Raw genomic sequence first — 26,188 nt, forward strand, 5'->3', positions numbered from 1 at the left:
AAGAGAACTTCCTCAACTTGATAGCAAATATCTACTAAAAACCTACAGCTAATATCAAGCTTAATGGTGAAAAGCTCTTAGTTTTCTCACTAAGATAAGGTACAAACCAAGGATGTACCCTCTTACCACTCCTTTTCAACATCATACAAGAAGTCCTAGCTAATCCAATAAGACAAGAAAAGGAAATAAAAGATACAGATTGGGAAGGAAGAAATAAAAATGTCTTTGTTCACAAATGACCTGATCATCTATGCAGAAATTCCTGGAACCAGTACGTGATTATAGCAAGACAGCAGGATACAAGGTTACTAATATACAAAGGTCAGTCACTTTTCTATATAATCAGCAATAAACAGTGGGATGTGAAATTAAAAACACAATACCATTTACATTAGCACCACAAAAAAATGATACTTAAGTATAAATTAACAATGTATGTACAAGATCTACATGAGAAAAACTACAAAAATCTGGTAATAGATGTCAGTTCTTCCCAATTTGCTCTTTAGATTCAATGCAATCCCAATCAAAATCCTACCAAGTTATTTTGTAGATATCGACAAACTCATTCTAAGGTATACGTGAAGAGACAAAATACCCAGGATAGCCAATAAAATATTGAAGGAGAAGAACAAAACTAGAATATTGAAACTACCTGACTTCAAGACTACAAGCTACAGTAATCAAGACAGTTTACTGGTGAAATAACAAACAAAAAGATCAATGGAACAGAAGGGAGAGCCCAAAAAAAGATCCACATAAATAGTCAACTAATCTTTGACAGAGAAGCAAAAGGCAATTCAATGGAGCAAAGATACAGTCTTTTCAGTTTACGCTGCTAGAATAACTGGACATCCACATGCAAAAAAATACATCTAGATATAGACCTTAAACCTATCACAAAAATTAATGCATAATGGATCACAAGCCTAAATGTAAAACACAAAACTGCAAAAATCATAGAAGATAACATAGGAGAAAACCTAAATAACCTTCTGTATGACAATGACTTTTTAGATACAACACCAAAGGCATGATCCATGAAAGAAAGAATTGATAAACTAGACTTTTTAAAAAATTATTGTTATTATTATTATTCTGGCTGTACTGCACAGAATGCAGTATCTTAGTGCCCGGACTAGGGATCAACCCACGCCCCCTGCAGTGGAAGCACGGAGTCTTAACCAGTAGACCACCAGGAAAGTCCCAAGCTAGACTTTATTAAAATTAAAAACTTGTGCTCTGAGAAGACAGTGTTGAGAGAATAACAGGAAGAGCCACAACTGGGAGAAAATATTTCCAAAAGATACATTTGTAAAGAACTATTATCCAAAATATGCAAAGAACTCAAACTCAACAATAAGAAAACAACCTGATTAAAAATGGGCTAAAGATTTTAATAAACACCTCACCAAAGAAGATATACAGATGGCAAATAAGCACATGAAAAGGTGCTTGACCTCATGTCATCAGGGAAATGCAAATTAAAACAACCATAAGATACCACTATACACCCATCAGAATGTCCAAAATCTAGAACAGTGACAAATAACACCAAATGCTGGGGGGGTGTGGAGCAAAAGGAACTCTCATTCATTTCTGGTGGGAATGCAAAGTGGTACAGTCACTTTGCTTCCAAAGACAGTTTGGCAGTTTCCTACAAAACTAAACATACTTTCATATGCTCCATAGGATCTAGCAATCATACTCCTTGGTAGTTACCAAAAGGAGATGAAAACTTATGTCCACACAGAAACCTGCATATGGATGTTTACAGCAGCTTAATTCATAATGGCCAAAACCTGGAAGCAACCAAGGGAGGAATGAAGAGGCACAGCACAGAGGATCTTTACGAACTACTCTGTAGGATACTATAATGATGGATACATGCCATTTGTTCAGACCTACAAAATGTACAATGTCAAGAGTGAATCCTAATGTAAACTATGGGCTTTCTGTGATAATTGTGTGTCAGTGTAGGTTTACCAGTTGTAACAAACGCACCACTTTAATGGGGAATGTTGACAATGGGGGAGGCTATGCATGACTGAAGGCAGAGGGTGTCTGGGAAACCTCTGTACCTTCCCCTCAATTTTGCCATGAACCTAAAAATGCTCTAAAAAATAAAGTCTACTTTTTAAAAAGGCTATTTGTTTTGTTCACCTATCAATATCCTGAATATCTTTTATATAGTTTCATAAAAAAAATTTTAATTTAAAAGACAAGCTCTGCCTCTTACAAAATGTATTACATAATACTTTTAGTTTATAGAAATACCAGAGACACGGTTAGTCACATTAACTCCACAGTTTTTTACCTTGTTATGAATTAAATATAGACCTGGTCCAATTGTAAGAAGGTAACTTCACTATAAATAAAAAATTTCTCATTACATATAAATAAATGGCTGTACAAACTCAAAAAAAGATCTCTTCTCTTTTCTAGGTCAGTGCTTACCTAACACCTTTCTGAAACCCAACCAATCCATGGGCAATAAAATTATAAGACTTGATTCTTCAAAAAAGAATTTTCCTAACACACTTGATATTGGTTGTGAACATGAGTATTCCTGTGCAATAGAAAGTGTCCTAAAGCTAAACGTAACACGAAGGAAAAGCATAAGGAAAAAGTTTAAGAAACAAATAAGGAAAATAATCATGAAGATTTGGGAGAGTAGGAAAGCAATACAGGGATCAGAATACTAAGAAATTTGGCTACATGGATTCAAAGTGTTCCCTCTCAATAATGTTACATTCTCTGGTTTTGAAAAAGATAAGGGACCATCTGTGCTCCATGAGGCCCTGGGCCAGCTGGATGACAGGTGACTTATGTTTCAGCTATTTTCCTAGGGTTCATGCTGTTTCTACAATCAGGAAGGAATGGTTCAGGGAGCAGATCTAGCCACTAAATGATTTTGGCATCATTATCTGATCTCTCTATTCTTCACAGTGATTAGCAAGTCTTCATGGTTACAACATTAATTTCCAGTTTTCTTTTCCAGTTCATTTTTCATAGACCTAGGCATATACTTTACTTATAACTCCTAACTGAATGTAATTCAAAGGTTAAGAAAAGCCTTTCTTTTTTGTCAAAACCACTTTGACAGCTTACAGTACCAGACTAACACTAGGGACTCTATAATCCTAGCTTTTTACCTTAAGAGATATGATTAGTTAATGGAAGAATCTATTTGTTTTTTAATTATACATATTCAGCAATAGCAGTCTTGAATATACTCTATAAAACTCATAAAAATTTACCAACTTGAAATATTCTTCACTTTCACAGACAGTGTTCTAATGTGATGTTAACCAGGTAAATGGGCCCCATCAAAACTTCTATATGGTCCCCAAGTAGAGACACCTTCAGTGGCAGAAGGGGCTTCTGCTATACGTGCATCCCTCCCTTAATGGTTTGTATTCAACCATTTTTAGAAAAATTCCAAGACTACCAATCAATCTGATTTTTATACTTAATTTGTAAAATTCTGTAGCTCTGCTAGGCCTCTTCAATGTGATGACTAAGTAGCTTCCTGACCTCAGATACAACCAGAATCAACCCATGAGAACCAGGAAAATCTCTTGCTCACACAGCTGCTACATAATTTAATTCCCTAAACCATGGCCTGTCCTCCTTCAGGGCCTTATCAAATACTGGTCCATAAGCTCTCCCTGAATCTTCTCCACTTCTCCTTTCTTGCCAAATAAGACTTCACTTGTGAGATTTTGAATATGATTTCCTCTGTGAAGCCTTTTCTGATTCCTTAGACTATGTTAGTTTCTCCTTTGACACAGACACAGCACCCTCTTCTTGTCATTCAGAGAACTCATCACAATTACAACTGACTATCTGGATACTTGATAAATTTGTAAAATGAATGAATTTATCCATCAACACGGAGTCTCCTCTTGATGCCAATTTATAAATGAAGCTTAACTATTATTTTAACATGATTATATTCATACTGGAAATATTCAGCCTCAAGAATTGTTATACAGTCAACTTGTTTTCCACCCTAATTCCTCTTAATATTTTGTCTTGTGAATTAAAAATCAATTAAACACTGTTTAAATCAAATATGTTATTTCCTGTTAAAATGTAAAATAGTGATTAAGAAGCTCACTTGTAATCTGCTATGGAGGAATAGCAAAAACATAGTAAGTGTTGCTGTAGACAATTTGCTGTATAGCCAGCATACAGTCACCATCTGATATAGATTAAAATCGAAATCTTAATACGGATCTAAATTTTGTTCCCAAATAATTAGGATTAGTTTAGTTAACAGACACACACACTAAGCTTTTTTTTTTTTTTTGGAAGGGAAGCATAAGCGACCTTTGTTTAATTCATAAATTGTACATGCATATATTACACATGACAAAAGTAATAAGCAAAAGAATCTGTAGGTGAGAAAGCCATAAAAGGAATGTAGAATTTTTAGGGCGTTACTCAACAATTTTATCTAGTACACTGGTACATGGACCGTCATATAGCCAATGAGAATAAAAACCTGCTGTATGTCCTGTATTATAAGGTACCAAATCATCTTACCAGAAACTTTTTGTATTACTTCATTAACTTCCTTCATGAACACTTTCTGTACAAATACCAAGTGGTTTAGAAGATCAGTTGTAAGATTATGTTCAAAGGAACCAACCTGCCAAACAAAATCAGAATATTAGATTAACATACTGACTATATTAAGTTTTAAATACATCTCACATAAGACATCCCAAACTCTGAGAAAAACAATTATCTACATGCTATTTGAAGTTAATATACTGAAGAAGGGTTAAAAATACTCAGATTCCTCAATACTCTACTGGCCTGACATTGTTATGAGCCATTCCCCCATTTTTTAAAATAACAGTAGCCAATAAGGTATGAGAAATCCTTTGAAAATGAATGAAAATTATACTTTAATCATGTAACCTCCTAGTTTCAAAATTGAAATTTTATGTAGAGTAATATTTATTTTTAATGACCACTGTTGTAGTGTTAAAACTATGGACCAGTATAAGTGAAAGTAAATGTATTTACTCATTCAAATATTTATTGGCCATCTACTCTGTGTACTGCATTAGGTGCTAAGGATACAGCTGTGAATAAAAACAAAATTATGGCTCTTGTGAAGCTTACATTTGAGTGAATTAGCAAATCAGATATACTAAAATCAGCTTTACTATAATACATGTCCCATGATTAGTATAAAGTCTAAATTTTCTGACAAGAATTAGTTAAAAAACAGATTAAATAGGAAGCTGGCCCTAACTGGAGTCGAGTTTTATAGTAACAATGGACTGAAACATCCTTATGAGTAAGGCAAATGCATAAATGTTTGTCACTTTGATAGTGTCCATATTTTGATCTGAAGTTAAGAGCAAAATAGATGTAGCAGTCTTAAGTGAGAAGTCACATAAAATCTAAGCTTCACTGGGCACTTTTATTTTGTATCAAGTAGTATCAAATGGGCAAAGATGATTTTCATATGTGTCTATTTCAGGTCATACCAGAATGGACAACTCTCAGAGAGACCCAACTTCAGATTCTTTCTCATGTTTGTAATTAACTGCATTCTCAGTAAATCTGGGATGGTGTTCTGCCCCAGTTACAAACTTTATACCTTTATAATAACTAATATTAGTAAGGAATTATGCAATATGCTGCATTAGATTTGTTTTATTTCTGTTAAATGAAGCATAAATAATAATATTACTAAATTAGAGCCTGGGACACTTATTTTTCAGTGTAGAAAGCACAAATGAAATATGACTTATAATCTACCTTTTAGTAAATAAATATTTGACTTCTAGCATCTTGTATACAAGAAGTTCTAGGACAAGCAGTGTCTAAAGAAGGTAAACCAGAGTTAAATATATTCTATTTAGCTATAATATTTCTAGAAAGAAGCCAAAGAGCATTCTTATAGATGCTTTGGATTCTAGAGAATAAAATTTATAAAATAAATAGTTGGCAAATTGATTTTTGATAAGATTGCAATTGTTTCTGACAAACTGACAAAGTAAGCTGAGGGACAAGCACACTGTGTGACTCCTGCATCTCTCACTTGACAGTTGCGAGACTTAGGGAAATTTACTTAATCTCTCTAAATTCAATTTTCTACCATAACAAATTAGGATAATAACAATGACCTGCTTACCACAAATCAAATGAAAAACATATCCAAATGCTTTTTAAACTTGTGATAATTGTACAGACATAAAGGAAAAAAATGATAGAATCAGATATGATGGCTTTCAACTTCCCTTAGTAAAGAAATTAGCCTGTGAATCTGCTTGTAATGATTTTATCTCTCTGTATGACCTTTATATTGTTAATAAGTATGTATACCTGGGTGACTCATGTAACCTCTCTAAAGGCTTCAGTTTCTTTACTTATAAAATGAGAATAAAATATCTACCTCAAAGGATTGATTTAAGGACTGTACAAGTCACTGTATATGAAGCACCTGACAAATGTTAAGATGCTATTAGCTTTTTTATAATCAAATGAATCATGAAAATATTGCAGAGATGCATGTGAAACCCAATGTAATAAATATGAATTCAAAGATGACTAAAATAAGAAAAAAAAAGCATGTTTAAATAAAACTCTAAGGAGAGAGAAACACATGCACACGTGTATGTGCACATATACACACACACACACCAGATACAGTGCAAAATTCTGTGGGAATAAATGGTTTGTTGATTTGTCTCAAAAATTTGGATCACTGCATATTTTGGTACACCTAAAGCTTGAAGGCTTCTAAATTACAAAGGGTAAGAAAATTAAAAAGTGAACTTACTTCTGCTACACAACGTAGATAATTTCCCTGTAAATAGTACCCTTGTTTAGAAGGCAGTTCATCTATACTCCACACCTGGTCTGAATAACTATCATGCTCTTCCATTATATATTTCCCTGACATAGTAACAGGAGGAAGGTTAAGACTGGCAGAAGGAGGAATGGTTGACATATCTGTGGCAGAAACTTTTGAAGTAAAACGCAATCTGTGATTTGGCAGCTCAAATGTAAACCTGGTCTGTGCACCTGTAAGAAATAAAAAAAAAGTTATTGTTTGTTGTTCAGGTGCTCATTCACTCATTCATTCCTGACTTTGTTCAATAAATGGTGTCTATAAAAAAATGAATGCATTTCCCAAAACCTATGTTGAAAGATATGAGGATATTTTAAGTTTGCTTATTAAAATATTTCCCATCTTTAAATATATGTATGGTTACTATAAAGTGTCAGCCAGTATTATCAAGCCAGCAAATATCATTTATTAAGCCTACTAGGTACCCAGCATTGTGTTAGGTGCTAGAGAAACACCTACCAATGTTCTCTTTATTTCACATAAGACAGAAAAGAAATTGCCCTTTTTACAAAAAGAGTTAAAATAAGAGAAATTAGAGTGCAAGACAACAACAACAACAGAAAACAATAATCCACACAGTGTTTTATTCACAGAGAACAGTTTGCAGTTGATAACATGCCTCCTGATCCTGACTCAGTATGGAAGGAAGCAGTGAAATGGTCAAATCAACTAATTATACTCAATAAAAACATTCATCAAGTATAAAATTTTACAAACACATGTATCTTTGACCTTAACAATAATTAACAATGGGACCATATCCCAAATAAGAATATGGTATGAGTTTTAGTTTACTGTTGGTTCTAAAGACTTAAATCAACAGTTTGGCATGCAGTTGTTCAAACAGTCATAAATACACAATCTGTACTATTACTCAGGCCATATTTCTCCAACTATTTATGGAGGGCATTAAGGAGTAGCAGAAACCTTATTAGAATCAAGATCTATTATTGCCCATTACATACACTGTCTAATGTATTATGTGCATGTTCCTTTCCAGCCAGTCAAATCTACTGATACTGTTCTGTACATAAGCAATTCTCTCCAAACATCATTAAATAGCCTATTTTGCCTACATTTATAATTTATTATATATTCCTAGTATTCTCGATTGCGCCAGAAATAATTCTTTCTTCAAAATACTAACTAAACATCACCTCCTATATGTCACATTCACTACATTCACTCTCTATACCATAACTTTTATACTTGGAATGAGTTATCCATAAACAGAAACACACTCTCTCACCAACTGGTGCCACTGTGAAAGGCCAGACAGGTCAGGTCACAACTGCTCTGATCTCCGTTCACTCACCACTCCAGCCAAGCAGAGGCACTGACTGTGGCTTGCAGGCTGCAAGGGGGTGGGGCTGCCCTCCACAGTCGCTACCACTACTATTACTACCACTGGCATCATCAAATAAGAACACAAGACTGAAGTAATACCAGGCCTCAGGTCATGCCTTATCACTAGTACACCCACTTTTTTTTTTTTTTTTAAATACTGTTTTTGTCCCTTTGCTTCACTGCAAGAAGAATTATGGGTTGTTATTTGTCTGGATATTTGACAATATGTTTTCTTTGCTCCTAAATATTTATATCTTCCTAGTTCTCAACTGACTATTCGGCTTTTGACTTGCTGCTTCTGTTGACTCTTTTATTTCATGGATGCCCTGAATAAATGGCCAAGAAGATTCTAACTTCTTGTTAGTCCAATACCTGAAGGCCCAACACTTCTGACTCTGCCAAATATGGAAATTCACTTAGTGCTTCTGTTTCTGGTAAAAAAAAAAAGATATTTAGAAAAATCCCTCTCAATAAAGAAAGCCTAAAATGCTAAAGGGCAGAAATAAATGTATGTATGTATTCACATATATGTAAATGTGTTTTTTAATTGTTAATGTAATTTATCATGTTGATAAAGAAGAAAAAATATTTTAATTTTAACAGACGCAGAAAGAAGTATCCAATAATAAGTATTCACCAATGATTCATAGAAACTCTTAGCACATTAGGAATAAAAGTAAATTTTCTTAAGCTGATAAAAATAACCCAGCAAAAACCTATAACAAACATCCTATTTACTGGTGAAATATTAATTTCCTTAAAAAATGAAAGTAAAACAAAGATGTCAACAACACCCCTTTTACTGAACTTGGTAGTAGAGACACAGTAAGATAAGAAAAAGAAATAAAAAGGCGTAAATACTGGAAAAGAAGAAACAAAAGTGTTATTTGCACATGGTATGAATATCTGCTTAGGAAACTCCACAGAATCTTATTAGCAATAATTAAATAGTTTAATATGGTTGCTGAGTATAAGATTAACATAAACAGATCAAGTACATTTGTACATACCACCAATAGTTTAAAATGCCCTTTTATAAAGCATACCCTTTGTAATAGCATAAAGTGACTAGGTATCTAAGTAAATAAACATATCTTGCAACAGATACACAAAAACCTTAAGTTGAAAAAATTTTAAACTTTATAGAAAAACACTGAAAAAGACCTAAAGAAACAAGAGACAGACATGTGCAGGAATAAGAAGGTTAAATACTTATATCAGTTCTCAGTATCAATCAATATTTTTAATTTCCCCCAAGTAAATCTATAGATTCAATTAAATTTCTATAAAAATCCAAACAGGCTTTTCAGGGAACTTGGCAAATTGATTCTAAAATGTACGAGGGTGAGTCAAAAATTATCCACAATCTGGCTGTAGTTTTAACAGAAGTTTTAAGAGTGCAGATAATTTTTGACTCACCCTCGTATATGAAGGAGCATAAACAAAAATAACCAGTACAACTTCTAAAGAAGGAAAAGTCAGGTATCAGTATGACACTGGTGCAAACAGGCCCCTGAGGCACAAAAGAGATCTCTGAAATAGACCCCCTTATACATAAACACTTCATAGATGACAAAGTTGGATTACTATCACTGAAAAAAAGAACACATCAGTCAATAAATGATGCTGAGATAATTGGTTATGCATACTACTCCATACCAAGTTAAAGAAAAAACAGTCAGTTCCTTACAGATTAGAAACTCAAATGTGAAAAGCACAACTTCAAAATGTTTAACAGTAAATATAAGAGAATCTTTTCATGATCCTGGGAACAGAAGGATATAAAAATTTGTATTTTTATGTCTTCTACAAGACACAAAAATACACAATAAAACAAGAAAATATTGGTTCAATTACATTAAAATTAAGAGTGTCTATTGATCAAAAGACCAAAAAGTGAAATAAGCCTCTGACTGGGTGACAGTGTATGTTGAACATATAGCATCAAAGGTTTAACATACAAAACATACAAAGAATTCCTGTAAGCCAAGAAAAATACAAATGACTCAATGGTAAAATGGGCAAAAAACAAACAAGAACCATCAACAGGTGTTTCATACAAGAAAACATATAAGGACCTCTTAATCATATTTAAAAACTCAGCTCCATTAATAATTACAGAAACAAATTACAATGAGATACCATTCCACACTTACCAGACAAGCAATAATTTTGAAGTCAGATAATACCCAAGTGTTGACAAGGATGTGGAACAGTGGGAACTCTCATCTAACACTAGAGGGAGGGTAAGTACTGGTGGACACAAGCACTATGGAAAACAGTTTTGCGTTTCCTAGTAAAACTGAAGATGCATTTACCCTATAATCTAGCTGTATCACTCCTAAGTAAATACCCTTGAGAAACTCTCACACATGTGTACCAGAAGCTGCGTATGAGAACAAAGGTAATAGCACAAAAACCCAAAATGAGCCAAAGGTCCATCAGTAGCAGAACGAATAAATAAATTGTGATATAATCATTTAAAGGACTACTATATTCACTGAAAAATGAATGAACCAAAGATACATAAATGAATATAAATAAATCTTAAACAAAATGTACAACAAAAAAATTCCAAGTTAAAAAATACATTAGTGGGACTTCATATGAATAAAGTTTAAAACAGGCAACAACAAACAAACTCATTTATGAGTATATGTCTATGTAGTCAAAGTATAAAGAAAAGCAAAGGAATGGTAACACAAAATTCATGATAGTGGTTCTCTGTCAAGCAGTCATGGGGAATACTATCTGGTAGCAATAGTATTCCTTGAAGGAGCCTTCAAAGTACTGGTAATGTTTTAATTCTTAGGATGTGTAATGGGTTGGTGAGTTTACAGTTCTTTAAACTGTGTGACTGTAACTGACATTCTTTTGTATACATGCTACCTTTCAGAATAAAAATACAACAGCAAAGTGCTTTTAGAGAAGATATATAAGGATCACAAAACCTCATAAAAGTAGCTATTTTGAAGAAGTCTAATAACCTCTGATTTAAGCTAAATGTACTCAATGTGAAAACAAACCAAGCTATTCAGGCTCTAAGAACTAACAGATGTAGAAATGTATTCAACTTAAGTTTAAGTTGAAAATGGTCTCTAAGTGGTGGATAACTCTAAAATGTTCAAATAAAAGCAGGGTCCATGCTGGTCATTCAAAGAAATATATTGCTATTTTTACCTGACTGAATAACGAATATCGTTAATGACATTTAAAAGTGTTTTGATTAAAATTACTTAAATTCTCATATGAAATCTATAAAACCAAATTTACATCTCACCAAAATATCACTAATTTCTCAAACCAGTCATAAATGTTAAGGATGAATTCAAACTTCAGTGCTACCTGTCATTCCATGGCTTCTCATTCTTCCCATCTTGTATTCTGCTTTCAGAGATGGTAAAAGTGCTGCTCCAATGGCTATACCATCTAACATGGCACTGAATTTAAGGACAATAGGCTTTTTCTCTAAACCTTCTGGTAGCTGAGGAAATTCGTTTGTTTCAATAGGAGTCTGATTAACACTTGTTGGGGTTTTTTCAGAAGGTAGGGGGGTTGCAATATCTTCTTTTACAGGCTGTGGACTATAAAGCAAAAAAAAAAAAAGTTTAAAAAAGATACAGTTAGAACGGCTACTAATAAAATTTAAATTGTATAAAAAATAAAAATTGTATACAATTGGTATTCTCAATGAAAAACAGCAAAAATAAACTGTGAAGAGATGTTTTCTTTCCAATGTTAGATCACATTAAGAATTCCTCAGAACAGCCATTGAAAAATGATCATCTCGAACAGTAAACAAGATGACGTAATAACAATATAAACTAAATGTTACACTGCCAAGGCCATTCATATCATCAATGTGAAACTTGAAGTCTGTCTGATTCCAAATCCCATGACTTAACTTTTAAGCACTCTACTGTTGCTTGTAATACTATTAATACGATTACTGCTATTGCCACTACCATTGCTGACACTGATAATCACACCAGCACTAATAATAACAATAACTGAGTGCTTACTATGCGCCAGGTACTATTCTTAGTGCTTTCTGCGTTTCATATCATTTATTCATCTCACAAAACCCTCTGAGTAGGTACTATTATCTCCATTTTACAAATAGGGAAGTATAGCTAGAAAGTGGTGAAATCGCTTTTGAACTCCGTCAATCTGACTCGAGTCTTTTTTTTTTTTTAACTACTCCACTCTACTGCCAGTACATTCTAATAAGGAAAAATTCCTTAGAGTATTTTATAACTAAGGCTCTTGTACACATTCTGGATTCCATATTCCACTGACAGGAGAAACATATTTAAATTATTACTTCTTAGTCAACTAGACATGAATTAATGTTACATCAGAATTAGAGATCTAGATAGGACAACTGGAAAAATCACTGCTTTAAGACATCGTCAAAACACACACTAATGTTTTTCTACCTTATAGGTTAGGAAAAAGGAAACATAACAAGACAAATTTTTACCTTTTACTTATACGTTTATTAGTTATTCATTAGCTATAGCTTTGGAGACCAGGAGGAAAAGCTCAGCAATGCAGACCCAGGAAATAAAGGTTACTGTGCAAATATTTAAGTGGAGTGACTTCCATGGTGGTGCAGTGGTTAAGAATCTGCCTGCCAATGCAGGGGACACAGGTTCCGTCCCTGGTCCGGGAAGATCCCACATGCTGCAAAGCAACTAAGCTTCTGCGCCACAACTACTGAGCCCATATGCCTAGAGCCTGTGCTCCTCAACAAGAGAAGCCACTGCAATGAGAAGCCTGCACACTGCAATGAAGAGTATCCCCTGCTTGCCGCAACTAGAGAAAGCCCGTACGCAGTGGAGACCCAACACAGCCAATTAATTAATTAATTAAAAAATAATAAAATAAAATACTTAAACTGTATAATCAAATCTGCCTTGAACCATCTCATACAGAAGACAGCACAAAACCACGCATGGGACACAAATGGCCATTGCAACTTTATAAATCTATGCACTCACAAATTTCAACCAGTTCAAAGTAAATAAAGATTGCTACAGTCCTAGAATTTGTCACTTTGCCTCATATTAGTACCACTTTATAATGTCTACTAATCTCTAGAGTCTCTTAAGCTTTACTGATGCAGCGTGAAAGACTGACAACTGCATTTGTGACATAGTACTTTAATAATATCCAGTATGATCCTCCCATAATCATGTTCAGCTACTTTGCACCCGTCCCAGTATCCATAATAGTCACTAGTTAAATGTAACCTTCTGTCCTTCTGTCTTCCTCCAACTATTGTTAACATAGCAAAGAACGACTGAAATACTGTACAGAATCAGAGAACCTGAATAAATAACTTACGCTGCAGAAGGCTGTCTGATGAGATCTGAGATCTGCTTAGATAGCTGGTGAGAACTTCGAACCATCATGCTGTGCAAGGTGGCAGGGTGCTGGGGAATGTTGATGCTGATAGCTCCTACTTTGAACACGGCGGCATTGTTAGTCTTCAGCCCCCGCTGGGCACTGTAGAGGGCCTGGGACTTGGCAATACTACATTTCACTACAGTTCTATTAATAGAGAAGGAGGATCATTAAACGAAGACGAAAGAGAAATTTTGAAAAAGTATTTTGAGAGCAAATGTTTTTAAATTTAAATGTTTTTAAATTATAAGATTTTTCATGTATTTAATCATACTGAAGAAATAATGTTTTCTACAAATACTGACATACATTTTATACTGTTTGTACTGGATATTATTCTATTTCTTTAATAAGGAGTTTACAGAAGAATATATGTATGTGCTTACATGGAAGAGAATACACTGACATATGACACATATATAACATACAAAATTCCATTTTGATTTTTTTTACCCATTCAGAACTCCTTTTTTCTTCGACTTATTTTAGGCACCTGTACAACCACTAAGAAAATATAAACGGTGAAAATTTAAAAAAAAAAACCCTCACTATACTTCTTAAAATTTAATCAGCCAAAGAAATTAATCTAACAATCATCTAATATGTTAAAAGAAATTAATGGGAAGGAAGAAATTTAACTTGCATCTTCCATTGTTTTATTTTTAGTGAGTGGTAAAGAAATGACAGAGCTCCAATTCATAATGAGTAACTACACTTAATTAAAAATTGGTAAGCTTTACTGGTACAGATATAAAATAGAAATACTGTCTTTGATTTCTTGTTCTTCCTTTCCAATGCCTAGAACAGTGCTTTGAACATGGTGGACACTTGCTGAATTTTGTGAAATGAATGAGCAGGAAGAAGTATAGCAGACGAATGCCTAAACACTGCAACTGTGGAATTCCACAGATAGCATGTGACAGATCATGTATGTAAAAGCCATGATGAAGCAGTCTTAACACATACAGTGGAAAGGTTCATATCAATGAACTGCACCACTAAAGGCCCAGTAGTAAAAGGAAAGCTTTTAACATAAATGTTATCTTTCAAATTGGCAAAGGATGCTTAACAACAGCTTTAGCAAAACACAAAAAATGCAAATTTCATATTAACTACATGTCAGTTCACATACATTTATCTCTACTTAGGCTACAGAGGATTCACTGAGAATTTATTTACAGTCTCAAGCATCTAAGTGATCAATTCATTTACATTTAACTTCTATTAAAATAAACCTCGAGAAGCGTTAACAGTGGTTCTATTAGAAGTTTTGATTATTTACAGATAGTGAAATCCAGGTATTATACAAAACTAAAAAATGAGTACTAGAGAACTATATTTGCTTTCTTCTTCAAAGGAAACTATTTCTCAAAGACTATCACTGACTAGAAAAAGAAAAAAGTAATCTCTGAAATTGTTCTAGACAGCATAAGGGTAGATTTGAGGATGATGACTAGTTACCGAATTTTGAATCTTAACTATTTTAATAAATAAAGCTACTATTTATCATCAATGAGATTCCATTTTAAATTCAATTTCAACATGAGCCAGAACACTCAGATGGGGCTAAAATGCAAAGGGTTTTCTAGCTGCGAACAGTATTCACCTTTTGAATGAAACTAAGCATACAGTTACAAAGTCTTCTTATCATGACAGTCAAGAAATTCTACACCTATCTTTATAATCTATAGAAGTCTGCTCGAATATTACTTTCGATTATATAAGCATATAAACAACCCTTGATTTTCAATTATACACCAAATGTCAGAAAAGAAAACTATGGGGCTTGGAGTCATGAGGTATAAAGGAATGCTCTGTACTTTCCACTCATTTTCTGTGAACCTAAACTGTTCTATAAAATAAAGTCTATTTAAAAAAAAACAAAGCACCATTAAAAGAAAGCAAGAAAGCTATAGGGCTGACTGCTCTCCTACTGTAGATCCTGCTGTGGTATTACTAGTGGAAATTCTGATGTTAAGGACTTGAGGGGCTCTGTGTTGCCCAACACCAGAGGCACCATCACACTGCAGGCTGTGTAAATGATGCCATGACTACAGCGTGAGTGATGTTCCTTGGAGCTAGACAACAGGACAGTCCTACACTGAGCCAGACACTGTAGAGGATGTCTGATTAACTCTTGTCCAACTGTACATGTTAAAGATGTAAGAAGACCCAGAATGAGGAATTAAACAATTTGCAAGCTGCCCATATGAATTATCTATTCATAATTTTATTTTAATCCTTAAAAGAGCTGTCGCTTAATCTAGAACATAAAACATGTAGTATACATAAGACTTTTACAAAGGAAAGAAGTGGTTGAAGTCTTTTTAAAGAGAAGACTATAAAAACGTGTAGCATGCCAGACATGCCTCATATATGTAAATAGTTCATGGCAAGTGACCAAGAAGCCTGGCTCAAGAATTCACTGACAGTGGTGGTCTAGTAGATCCACTATGAGCCTGTTATAATGACCACAGTGCTTAATCAGGCAAGGACTCTTCTTTTCCTTCCTGTGCCCAGGCAACAGGGCCTTAAAGGTAAGCCAGCCATCCTTGTACGTGCAGTTTGAGAGTTTGAGGATTTACTTTGCGGCCTCATTATCTCTACTATCTCCACCTCCACACCCCACTTCCTTGATCATGCAGGCTCAATAAAGGCAGGAAAAGAAAGTAAACTAATTCACGTATCCCAACCCATGCTGCCTGCCTCAGTTCAATTTTGCCTGAAAATCTCTACACTGTGGCCAGAGAGTGTTGTGATCACGTTATTTAGTTAACTATTAAAAATCACTGGAACTTTCTTTCCTATTTGGCAACTTACATGTTAACTGTCTCAGAAGGAAGGCCTAAAAAAGGAGGGAGTGGGCCTATAAGTGATATTATGATAGGAACTACCTCTCATTTGCTTACTGTTGCATCTCTGAAACCTAACACAGTGTGCAGGCCATAATATGCAACCTAATAACTTAATTAGTTGAGTGGATGAAGATGTGATCTTCAGCCATTAAAAAGCATCCTCTCTAAAGTCATACAGTACTGATTTTTTTGTTGTTATACATCCAGAGAACTCAGTGATAAAAAAGAGAGAAACAATAAATCTCCTCTAGCTACTATGACTACTAAAGTGGAATAAGCTATTTTTTTCTATACCTATTAAGATGATACTAATATGGAAGGGTGGCTTCCAAAAACAATCAATTTTCTAATTTAGTATTAGTGCATTTATTCTTTTTTTAGTACTTCTAGTTGGCTGATAAAGTGACATAGGTCACAGATAATCCCAATAAAGGGTTACTGACTGATGACATTTTGTCTATGGCCTATTATCAATACACAGTGAAACAAATCTCACCAGGTATTGATAATCGTACCAGCCTGGAACTGGTTAGTCAGCATACTCAAATTTTATAGACAGCATTCAAAGAAATAATCAGTGCTAAGTGACATCCTAAATTGTCATGGTGGTAAGACTCAAGTGACAAATATTTAAATATAACACCTGGAATAGCTCACTACCACAAAATATCACATATACATAGGTCAAATCAAGCCAGTCAAATATAAAAGGATATACAGTAAAAGCCATACATAAATGCTGACAATAGAGCAGTTAGCTCTCTCCATCTTAAAGACAGAATTATTATAAGGTTGAACAATGTAGATATTTTCATATATTAGTGTTTTAATAATTAGTTTTGCAAATTTGTGGAAACTCTTTTCCAAAGTTAAAAATTTTAGCTTCTGTTATCACATCAAACATGAACAAGTGTTTGTAACAGGTCTTAAAAAAGCACAAAGCAACACATAACTACAGTGTTACAGTCTTTCAATAATAAAACAAGGTATGAATTACCAAAAAGGTAGTCCTTACCAGTGTGTTTTCCTTGAAAATCAGTAAGCTTTAATCTATAAAAGGATCTATATTAAAGCTACAAAATAATAACTAACTACATACATTCACAGCCATGCAGATAATCTAAATATTTTATCTCTAAAACTATTCAATTCTCTGTTAATCACAAAGTCTATGAAAAAGAATAATAATGACATACAGAAACTCTTGTTTGGCTGTGCTTGTAGGAGATGTAGGAAAATCCTCCAGTCTACAGATGAAGATTCAAGAGAAAGCAGGAAAACAAAAAGGAAGCAAACATTCGTGCAAAAATTAGTTATAATACAAGCAATTATATGGAAAGCTTTTATTTCCCATTTTAAAAATTTTCACTCAAAGAACCTTTTCAACTATTTTTTAAAAGTTCTGTTTCCTTTTAATTGAAACTGGAAATGAAAAGCCAAAGAATAAATCCAGAAAGTCTTAACACCACTAGAGTTTGGCAGTGTGTAACTAATACCCTTTTTTTTTAATAAAAAAGTTAAGGGATGTTGGCTTGAGATTTTTTTAAAGGCAAGAAATATTACCTAATACTTTTTTTTTTTTTTCTCTTCAATTCTATTTTTTTTTTTTCAGGTTTCCCTTTTTTTGTTGTTGTTTTTCTTTTGTTTTTTTTTATTATTTTTTGGGGGGTACACCAAGTTCAATCATCTGTTTTTATACACATATCCCCGTATTCCCTCCCTTCCTTGACTCCCCCCCCCACCCCGAGTCCCCCCCACCCTCCCCGCCCCAGTCCTCTAAGGCATTTTCCATCCTCGAGTTGGACTCCCTTTGTTATACAACAACTTCCCACTGACTAGCTATTTTACAGTTGGTAGTATATATATGTCTGTGCTACTCTCTCGCTTCGTCTCAGCTTCCCCTTCACCGCCCGCCTCCCCCAAACCTCGAGTTCTCCAGTCATTTCTCTGCATCTCTCTGCTCACCTAATACTTTTTTAAAAATCTATTTTATAAATATGTTTTGCAAATTTAGAGACTATTTGAAGTCCTTTCTTAAGAAATAATAGATAATGGAGATAAAGAGGTTTAAGAAGATAGAGTAAATAAAACACAAGACATCTAAAGAAATGTGTTGTACTTCTGAATAGGTTAAAGGAACCACGATACTTTACATTTAGAGTGAACAGAGGAATCATGAAACCCAAGGTCTGTGGTGACTTTCTGCAGAAGCATCATAGTGAGACAGAAGGTGCAGAGGTTCAAGCATCTCTTCTTACTGACTGCATGACTTTAAGCATTTTAGGAAAACACTGATCTTTCTGAATCTCAATTTATTGTTTTGTACAGTGGGGATAAAACCACCCCAGTTAACAGGATTGTGGTGAGGATTATATAAAATAATGTATATGAGGCTCCTGGTCCACAGTAGGTACTCCTTTAGATTGTAATTATTACATAATAATACCCCTCCTCCCATACTGAATGATCAGAAAAGATCTTGTCTCACAACTACTGGAATTTCCTGGTCTTTAGAAAGACTGCTTAGGAAATGTGATCTGGACCATTCAGGCAGCTATAATGGAATATACTCTTTGGTTCTAGATATACAGGTCCAAACTGGCCCAGCAAGACTTAGACATCCATTTCAGGAAATGTTCCCCAAGACAGTCATCACATTACCCATGTTTGAAATGTTATGAATAGACCTGCAATGAGTCAATTTACAACTAATATTTAATTTTTATAACATTGAACCAGATCCTCTATTTAGTCAGTATTTAGCATGATAGATGATCAAAATCTGATCTAAATTATCAAAATACATTTTATAGTTATAACATAAAACTGCTCCACTGAAGGGAAGTTAGGAGTGAAGGTATATACTCCCAAGTATATGAGCAAAGTAAATGGTTAAATGTATTGACAACCAATTAGTGATCTAAATATCATGTATAAAGGTAATCATTATCAGAACAATATTGGACAGATCCACAAATAGAACCTATAAAGAAAAGGTGAGAGCAGAATCAAAAGAAAAGCAATGTGGAATGGTATACTCACTACAGAAAGCTTACCTATACTATTAGAAGGGTCTCATAGGATTTATTGTTAAATTCTTTAAATGAAAAAATGGCAAGATAAAGTTCTGAAACCCAGCATGAATATGGGTAATGATTAGATAGAATAAAATCAAGACACAGCCTATATTCTCTGACTATAATTTTGTTTTAAATACTTATCTATTTGAATTATGTGAGCTTTTACATCTTATATGTTTAACCGAAATTTGCACTGCAATCATTTTTCCTGTTACACAATCTTAAAATGTACTTGGAGTCAGTTTTTTAGGGTGGCGGGGTGGTAGTAATCCAATTTTAGAAAGGGAATAAATAATCTTTGTGAAAACATTTCATTTGTGGTATTCTTAGTGATAGACTCACAGTATCTGGCAACATTACGTATATAAATCTCAAAACTTAGCAGGTACAGAATTCATCCAATGAATTTTAAGTTTCCTATAAAACTATAACAAGTTTAAGAGAATAATAAAAAAAGCACACTTACTGTATATTTGGTGTAATCCCTTCAAGCAGCACAATATTAACCCCACCAATATGAGCAGTGGCACATGTCTCAGTCATCTTTTGATGTAAAACATCTTACAATGTAAAAAAAAATAAGTATATGAATCCTAGAAATATAGTTGAACTTCATATTAAAATTTCATTTTATTCATAATATGTTCAGTGACAAAAGATCATTTTAAAGATACAGTGAAATTTAAACTATTTTGGAACTACTTTTTAAAAAATTTCCTTGAAGATTTTTACTTCTATGCATTCATATATACATGTGTATTATACGTCAAAACTGGAATAGTGCTAAATATGTAGTATAACATGCCATTCATGCATTAAAGAGCCTAATGACATTAAATAGCCTAATGACATTTTAAATCTCAGAAGTAAAATTTGGTGCAGAATACTTAGAAAACTTTTTAAAATGTTAAGAATAAGAAAAAGAAACTATATACACTAGCACTCGACGCATATAGATGGGAAGTTTCATTTTCTGAAGAACAATTGCAAAGTAGGAATTTGTGAGACATGGCATTGGCTTTCTTCAGCAAAGTGGCGCTCCAGTGTTAGAATGTCATCATACCTTTCATTTTTTCCTTAAGTGTAAAACTACCGTGGATCCTCTTCAGTTCTGATTCCATTGTTAGCCCACCAATGTCTGCCTCCAGGTGTGTACGGTTCACCATGCCAATCCCAAACACTATCAGAGTAACATGCTGAGGTTCAGCAGTCACCAAGCTACGTTTCCTCTGCGTCTTAGTCAAACTGTTATTGTCTTGTTCATTCTCAAATACAACTTTACACGTTGGCTCTGTAGGGCTCCGAACTCCTTTAAGTAAACAGAAATAAATGAGTTTAGATATGAAAACTGCAAAAGGGAAGGACATCATCTTACCTTTGTTTCCTTCACACTCCAAAGTAGCCCTCTTTTCCTCTTCCCCACCAAAATGATTTTTTAACTTTTTCAACATTTTTCCATGGTCATATTTGAAAATAGAGTCAGGTGTCTGAAAGCAGGTCTGTCTGAATTCCTTAAGAGCATACAGTGTAAGCTTAGGAAGGATGGGAAAAGGGGTAGCAGAATATCTGACCACTATCACTATTTTCTCTCCTTGGGTGACTGCCAATTTCTTTTCATTTCAATTATCCAATTATAATATTAAGAAAACATGATGAATAAGCTTGTCCCTTTTTTTTAGTATTATTGCTATTCTACACAGGACATTTTTTAAATATAAAATATCCATTACCTGCTGGTCCAAATGTTTCTGAAGATTTTTCCAATATTCCTGTTGGATCAGAGATAAGTGAATAGAAGTTAAGCAATTTATACATATTCTGCCAGCACTCAGCTGAAGGCTCGCTTTGTTCTGACACTGTAATTGAGTCAGAGTCATCCATATGGATAGTCATATGATCCACCACATCTTTTGAACCTTTCCTAGACACTTTTGAAGTTCTTCTTTCAGATCTTCCTAGTGAATTTTTGTTTCGAGATTCCTTTTTGTTATTCTCATTGTTGGTGCGTTTGTTCTTTGCGTTATTTACTCTATTGCCACCATTAAGACTTCCTCTGGAACTGCGGCTGAAGTCCGATGAGCGAAAATCCCGATGTTTCCTGGTTTTGAAGGTAGGCGTTGGGGAAGCTGATCCAGCTGTATATCTGCTAAGTTTAATGTCAGTCTGAGTCGCTTTGATGTCATCTATCATCGTACTAAATTGATGAATAAGACGAACTAAAGCCATATCTACATGCTGGCTTATCGACTGACAGGAAATCGTAAAGTTGCAGTGAAAGGTATTGTAATAACGCTTGTTGAGATCATGAAACGAAAGAGCACTGGTAGAGTTCTGAGGGGTGCAGACAGACTTTTCCATTACAACAGCGCTAATGCTAAAGGTTTCCAACATCAATGCTGGTTTGAACTCAAGTGGAGGAAGATTCACATGGCCTTGCCTAAAAATGTGGAAAAAAAGAAAATGACAAGGTTTTATTTCTTTCTTTCCCAGAACCACACAATCTTTATTAACTTGTTAGCAAACTAATCTCCAAGGTGAAGTGTGTTATAAGCCATTTAAATAATTTTAAGTAAGAGATAAAGTAGAATACACTTTTTCCTAAGTTGGAAACTGGGACTTAAGTCTTCCTTCTTGATCTCACTCTATGACTAGTCAAAATCAGACTTACAGTAATGATTTCAGTGAAATGATAAAATAATTTTTCTTGCCATCTGATGGCACACCCCAATGTATTAGAATTTAAAGTCAATAATAGGTCAATTAGAACATCTTCCTTAACCATCCTCTACTCTTCTGTTAAATACATGGTTTATATATTTAATTTCATCACATTTAATACAATTTGATTTGCTATTTGAAACGAAACCCTGCTGGCATATTTTGCCAAGCTGGAAGTGCTGAGAAAAGCAACTGAAACAAAAATGAGAAATGCACACAAAAAACTTAAAACCTCTATAAAAGTTATTTTGGCAAATCCCCTGCTTATCTAAAAATTTTCAGATAGAAGTATTATAAATAATTTTAATATTAAAAAGTCAAAATGTCTCAGATTTTCATAAATCAACTACTAATTACAATAAACCTCAAGCAGCAAAATTTTAAAAAGGTATTTTCCCCCTCTTTTTCCATGTAAAATATGAATGTGTAGTCATATAGGTCAAATTAAATATAGGATTTTTTTCTATTGGACAAAAAAAAAGCCCTCAAAGCTTCTTTGATATTTTCAATTTAACTTAAAGAATTTATAATTAGAGACTAATAGTTCCTTAATGAATACCAGTATTTATTTAAGAAAAATTCCACTTTGTAGTATAATTCAAGAAAATATACAAGCCTAGAGTAAGCCTATAATCAATGCTAAGTGTGCAATCAGAGAAGAAAAAGTTAGATTTTGAGAATCAGAACATATAGAAGAGAGACTCAAAAGAGATTAAGATAATCCACAACTGCAAAAATAAGAACTGAAAACATGTAAGGGAGGCAAGAATGTCTTAAAGAGAGGAGATTCAAGTAAAAGGGGGAAGAAATCTAGGTACATAATGAAGCAGTCATTTAAGGCAAAAGCAGTCACACAGGTAAAGTTAAAATTAAAATTAAATATTTATTGTCCTTAATATGTCCAACTATCTTGATTAGAGACAGCAAAGATATAAGGAAACCAATATTTATGAGGACATACTACATGCCAGCACCTACGCTAAATGATTTAATAACTATTCTGACTTTATGGTCTAGGAGAGTTACACATGTTTATATAAGAAACTATAACCCAATAGTAAGGTACAATAATTAGCAGAATGAACAATGTGCTATAATAAAAGCCCAGACAAGACAAAAATTAATGACCAGGAAAAGTGTGCTATGACAAAAGTCCCCTAATAAATAAGATTTAAGGTAAAGTTACAGGGAGATCTGAGAAATAAAAGCTAACCATGGTCTAGTAATAAGAATGTAGAGTACTCAGAGGTGGTGTGATAGTAGAAAAATTAAAAGGAATGTTAGGTTCAGCTAGACCAAAGACAGTAAGTTCAAAGTCATTCAAACAATTTCTCTGGAAACATAAGAAGGGAAGTGTGGTCAGATGAAGGTCTAGTCTGTGGCAGTACTACTGGGTTGCCCAAAAAGTTTGTTTGGGTTTTTCCAAAACATCTTATGGAAAAACCCGAATGAACATTTTGACCAACCCAATATATGGCATTTAGCAGGCCAATAAGTAGGCTGTAAATATAATCTAATATATATAATCATATTATATATAATTATGTATAACCTAATTATATCTATGATGATACATATACTATATATGTGTATATATACCATTTTATGTATTTTTATATATTAATATATACTTATATTCATGTATATATTTACATGAAAGTAGGCTATTGCAAATAGAAATACAAACTTAACTCAGGACTTTAAATTCTCATCAAGGAATGTAAGCAGGTATTAATGTTTTGGTGTCTGGATTTGATAATTCCAATGTGAATGGATGCAGTTACCATAGTTCATAGTTAAATAACACCAGACCCCAACAACATGGTTCAAATTTTAACTAAAATTTACTGCATAAAGTATAAACTTGCTGCTAGCTCTTCAGTCCACAAATCAAGAAAACAACCCCATTTACAATCAAAACAAAAAGAATAAAATACCTTGGAATACATTTAACCTAGGAGGTAAAAGACCTGTGTACCAAAAACCATGAAGACACTGTCTGAAAGAAACTGAAGAAGACACAAACAAACAGAAAGATATTCTGTGCTCATGGACTAGAAGAATTAACATTGTTAAAATGCCCATATTACCTAAAGCAATCTATGGATTGAACGTCATCCTTATCAAAATCACTAGGACATTTTTCATAGAAAGAGAACAAAAAACGTATATGGAACTACAGAAGACCCTGAATAGCCAAAGCAATCCTGAAAAAAAAAGAACAAAGCTGCAGGTATCACACTCCCTAATTCTGAACTATATTATAAGTTATATTAATCAAAACAGCATGGTATTGGCAGAAAAATATACACATAGGTCAATGGAACAGAAGTGAAAGCCCAGAAATAAACCCACATATATGTGAACAATTAATTTATGACAAAGGAGAAAAGAACAAACAATGGAGAAGGATAGTCTTTTCAATAAATGGTGTTGGGAAACTGGACAGTCACATGCAAAAAAAAAGAAAGAAAGAAACTAGACCACTATCTCACACCACACACAAAAATCAACTCAAAATGGATTAAAGATTTGAATGTAAGACCTGAAATCAGAAAACTCCTAAAAGAAAACTTAAGCAGTGTGCTCTCTGACATTGGTCTTTGCAAGATTTTTCTGACATGCCTCCTCAGGCAAGGGAAACAAAAGTTAAACAAATGGAAGTACATCAAAATAAAAAGCTTCTGCCCAGCAAATGAAACCATCAGCAAAATGAAAAGATGATCTACTGAATGGGAGAAGATATTTGCAAATGGTATGTCTGATAAGGGGTTAATATCCAAAAAATACATAAAGAGCTCATACAAGTCAATAATTTAAAAAATGATTAAAAAATGGGCAGAGTAACTAAATAGATATTTTTCTAAAGATGACATATAGTGGCCAACAGGCACATGAAAAGATTTTCAACATCACTAATGATTAGAGAAATACAAATCAAAACCACAATGAGATATCACCTAGCATGTGTTAGAATAGCTACCATCAAAAAGGTGAGAAATAACAAGTGTTGGCGAGGATGTAGAGAAAAGGAATCCTCACACACTGTTGGTGAGAATATAAATTGGTGTATCACTATATAATACAGTATAGAAATTCCTCCAAAAATTAAGATTATAACTACCATATGACCCAGCTTTCCTACTTCTGGGTATTTATCCAAATAATACAAAAACAGAAATTCTAAAAGATATATGCACCCCTATATTCATGATGGCATTATTTACAATAGCCAAGATATGGAAGCAACCTAAGTGCCCATCAATGGATGAATGGATGAAGAAGATATGGTGTGTGTACACACACACACACACACACACACACACACAGAATACTACTCAGCATAAAAAAAAGATGAAATCTTGCCATCTGCAGCAACATGGTTGGAACTTGGGGGCATTATGCTAAGTGAAATAAGTCAAATAGGCATACCGTATGTTTCACTTACATGTGAAATAAAAAAAACAAAAAACAAATAATAAACCAAACCAAACAAAAACAAACACACAGATACAGAGAACAGAGTAGTGGTTACCAGAGGGGAAGGGAATGAGGTAAGGAAGGGGAGAGTAAAATGGGTAAAAGGGCCCAAGTGTATGGTGACTAAAGGAAACTAAACTTTTAGTAGAGAGCACACTAGAAATATAATGTTGTACACATGAAACTTATATAATGTTATAAATCAGTTACCTCAATAAAAAATAAATTTTAAAAAAGTAAATGGAGTTATAGAAGAAAACATCTGAGTATGAAAATGTTGACACTTCTACTGTTCTAGAAACTCGAGATATGCAGCTCGAGGAACTCAGAGAAGGCAAACTTAATGTTTATTGCAGCACTATTTACAATAGCCAGGACATGGAAGCAACCTAAATGCCCATCAACAAATGAATGGATAA

The 26,188-nt window shown here is 33.8% G+C and overlaps 1 protein-coding gene across 13 annotated transcripts in view; it reads right to left on the reverse strand.

The window, feature by feature from the left end:
* BLTP1 (bridge-like lipid transfer protein family member 1) overlaps positions 1 to 26,188 on the reverse strand; it is a 191,265-nt gene that overhangs the window by 51,008 nt on the left and 114,069 nt on the right. For 12 of the 13 annotated variants that reach the window (XM_057704329.1, XM_057704334.1, XM_057704339.1 and 9 more), the window contains 8 exons: positions 21,302 to 22,008; positions 20,635 to 20,880; positions 20,038 to 20,131; positions 17,688 to 17,738; positions 13,577 to 13,783; positions 11,573 to 11,811; positions 6,809 to 7,053; positions 4,552 to 4,657 (listed from right to left, as the gene is read on the reverse strand). In XM_057704329.1, the coding sequence (XP_057560312.1) occupies positions 4,552 to 4,657; positions 6,809 to 7,053; positions 11,573 to 11,811; positions 13,577 to 13,783; positions 17,688 to 17,738; positions 20,038 to 20,131; positions 20,635 to 20,880; positions 21,302 to 22,008 (1,895 nt within the window). The remainder of the gene's footprint in view (positions 1 to 4,551; positions 4,658 to 6,808; positions 7,054 to 11,572; positions 11,812 to 13,576; positions 13,784 to 17,687; positions 17,739 to 20,037; positions 20,132 to 20,634; positions 20,881 to 21,301; positions 22,009 to 26,188) is intronic. The other variant, XM_057704331.1, reaches the window with a different exon arrangement.

Source organism: Hippopotamus amphibius, chromosome 13, assembly GCF_030028045.1.
Source record: "Hippopotamus amphibius kiboko isolate mHipAmp2 chromosome 13, mHipAmp2.hap2, whole genome shotgun sequence".
In the NCBI taxonomy this organism is placed as follows: Eukaryota; Metazoa; Chordata; class Mammalia; order Artiodactyla; family Hippopotamidae; genus Hippopotamus; species Hippopotamus amphibius.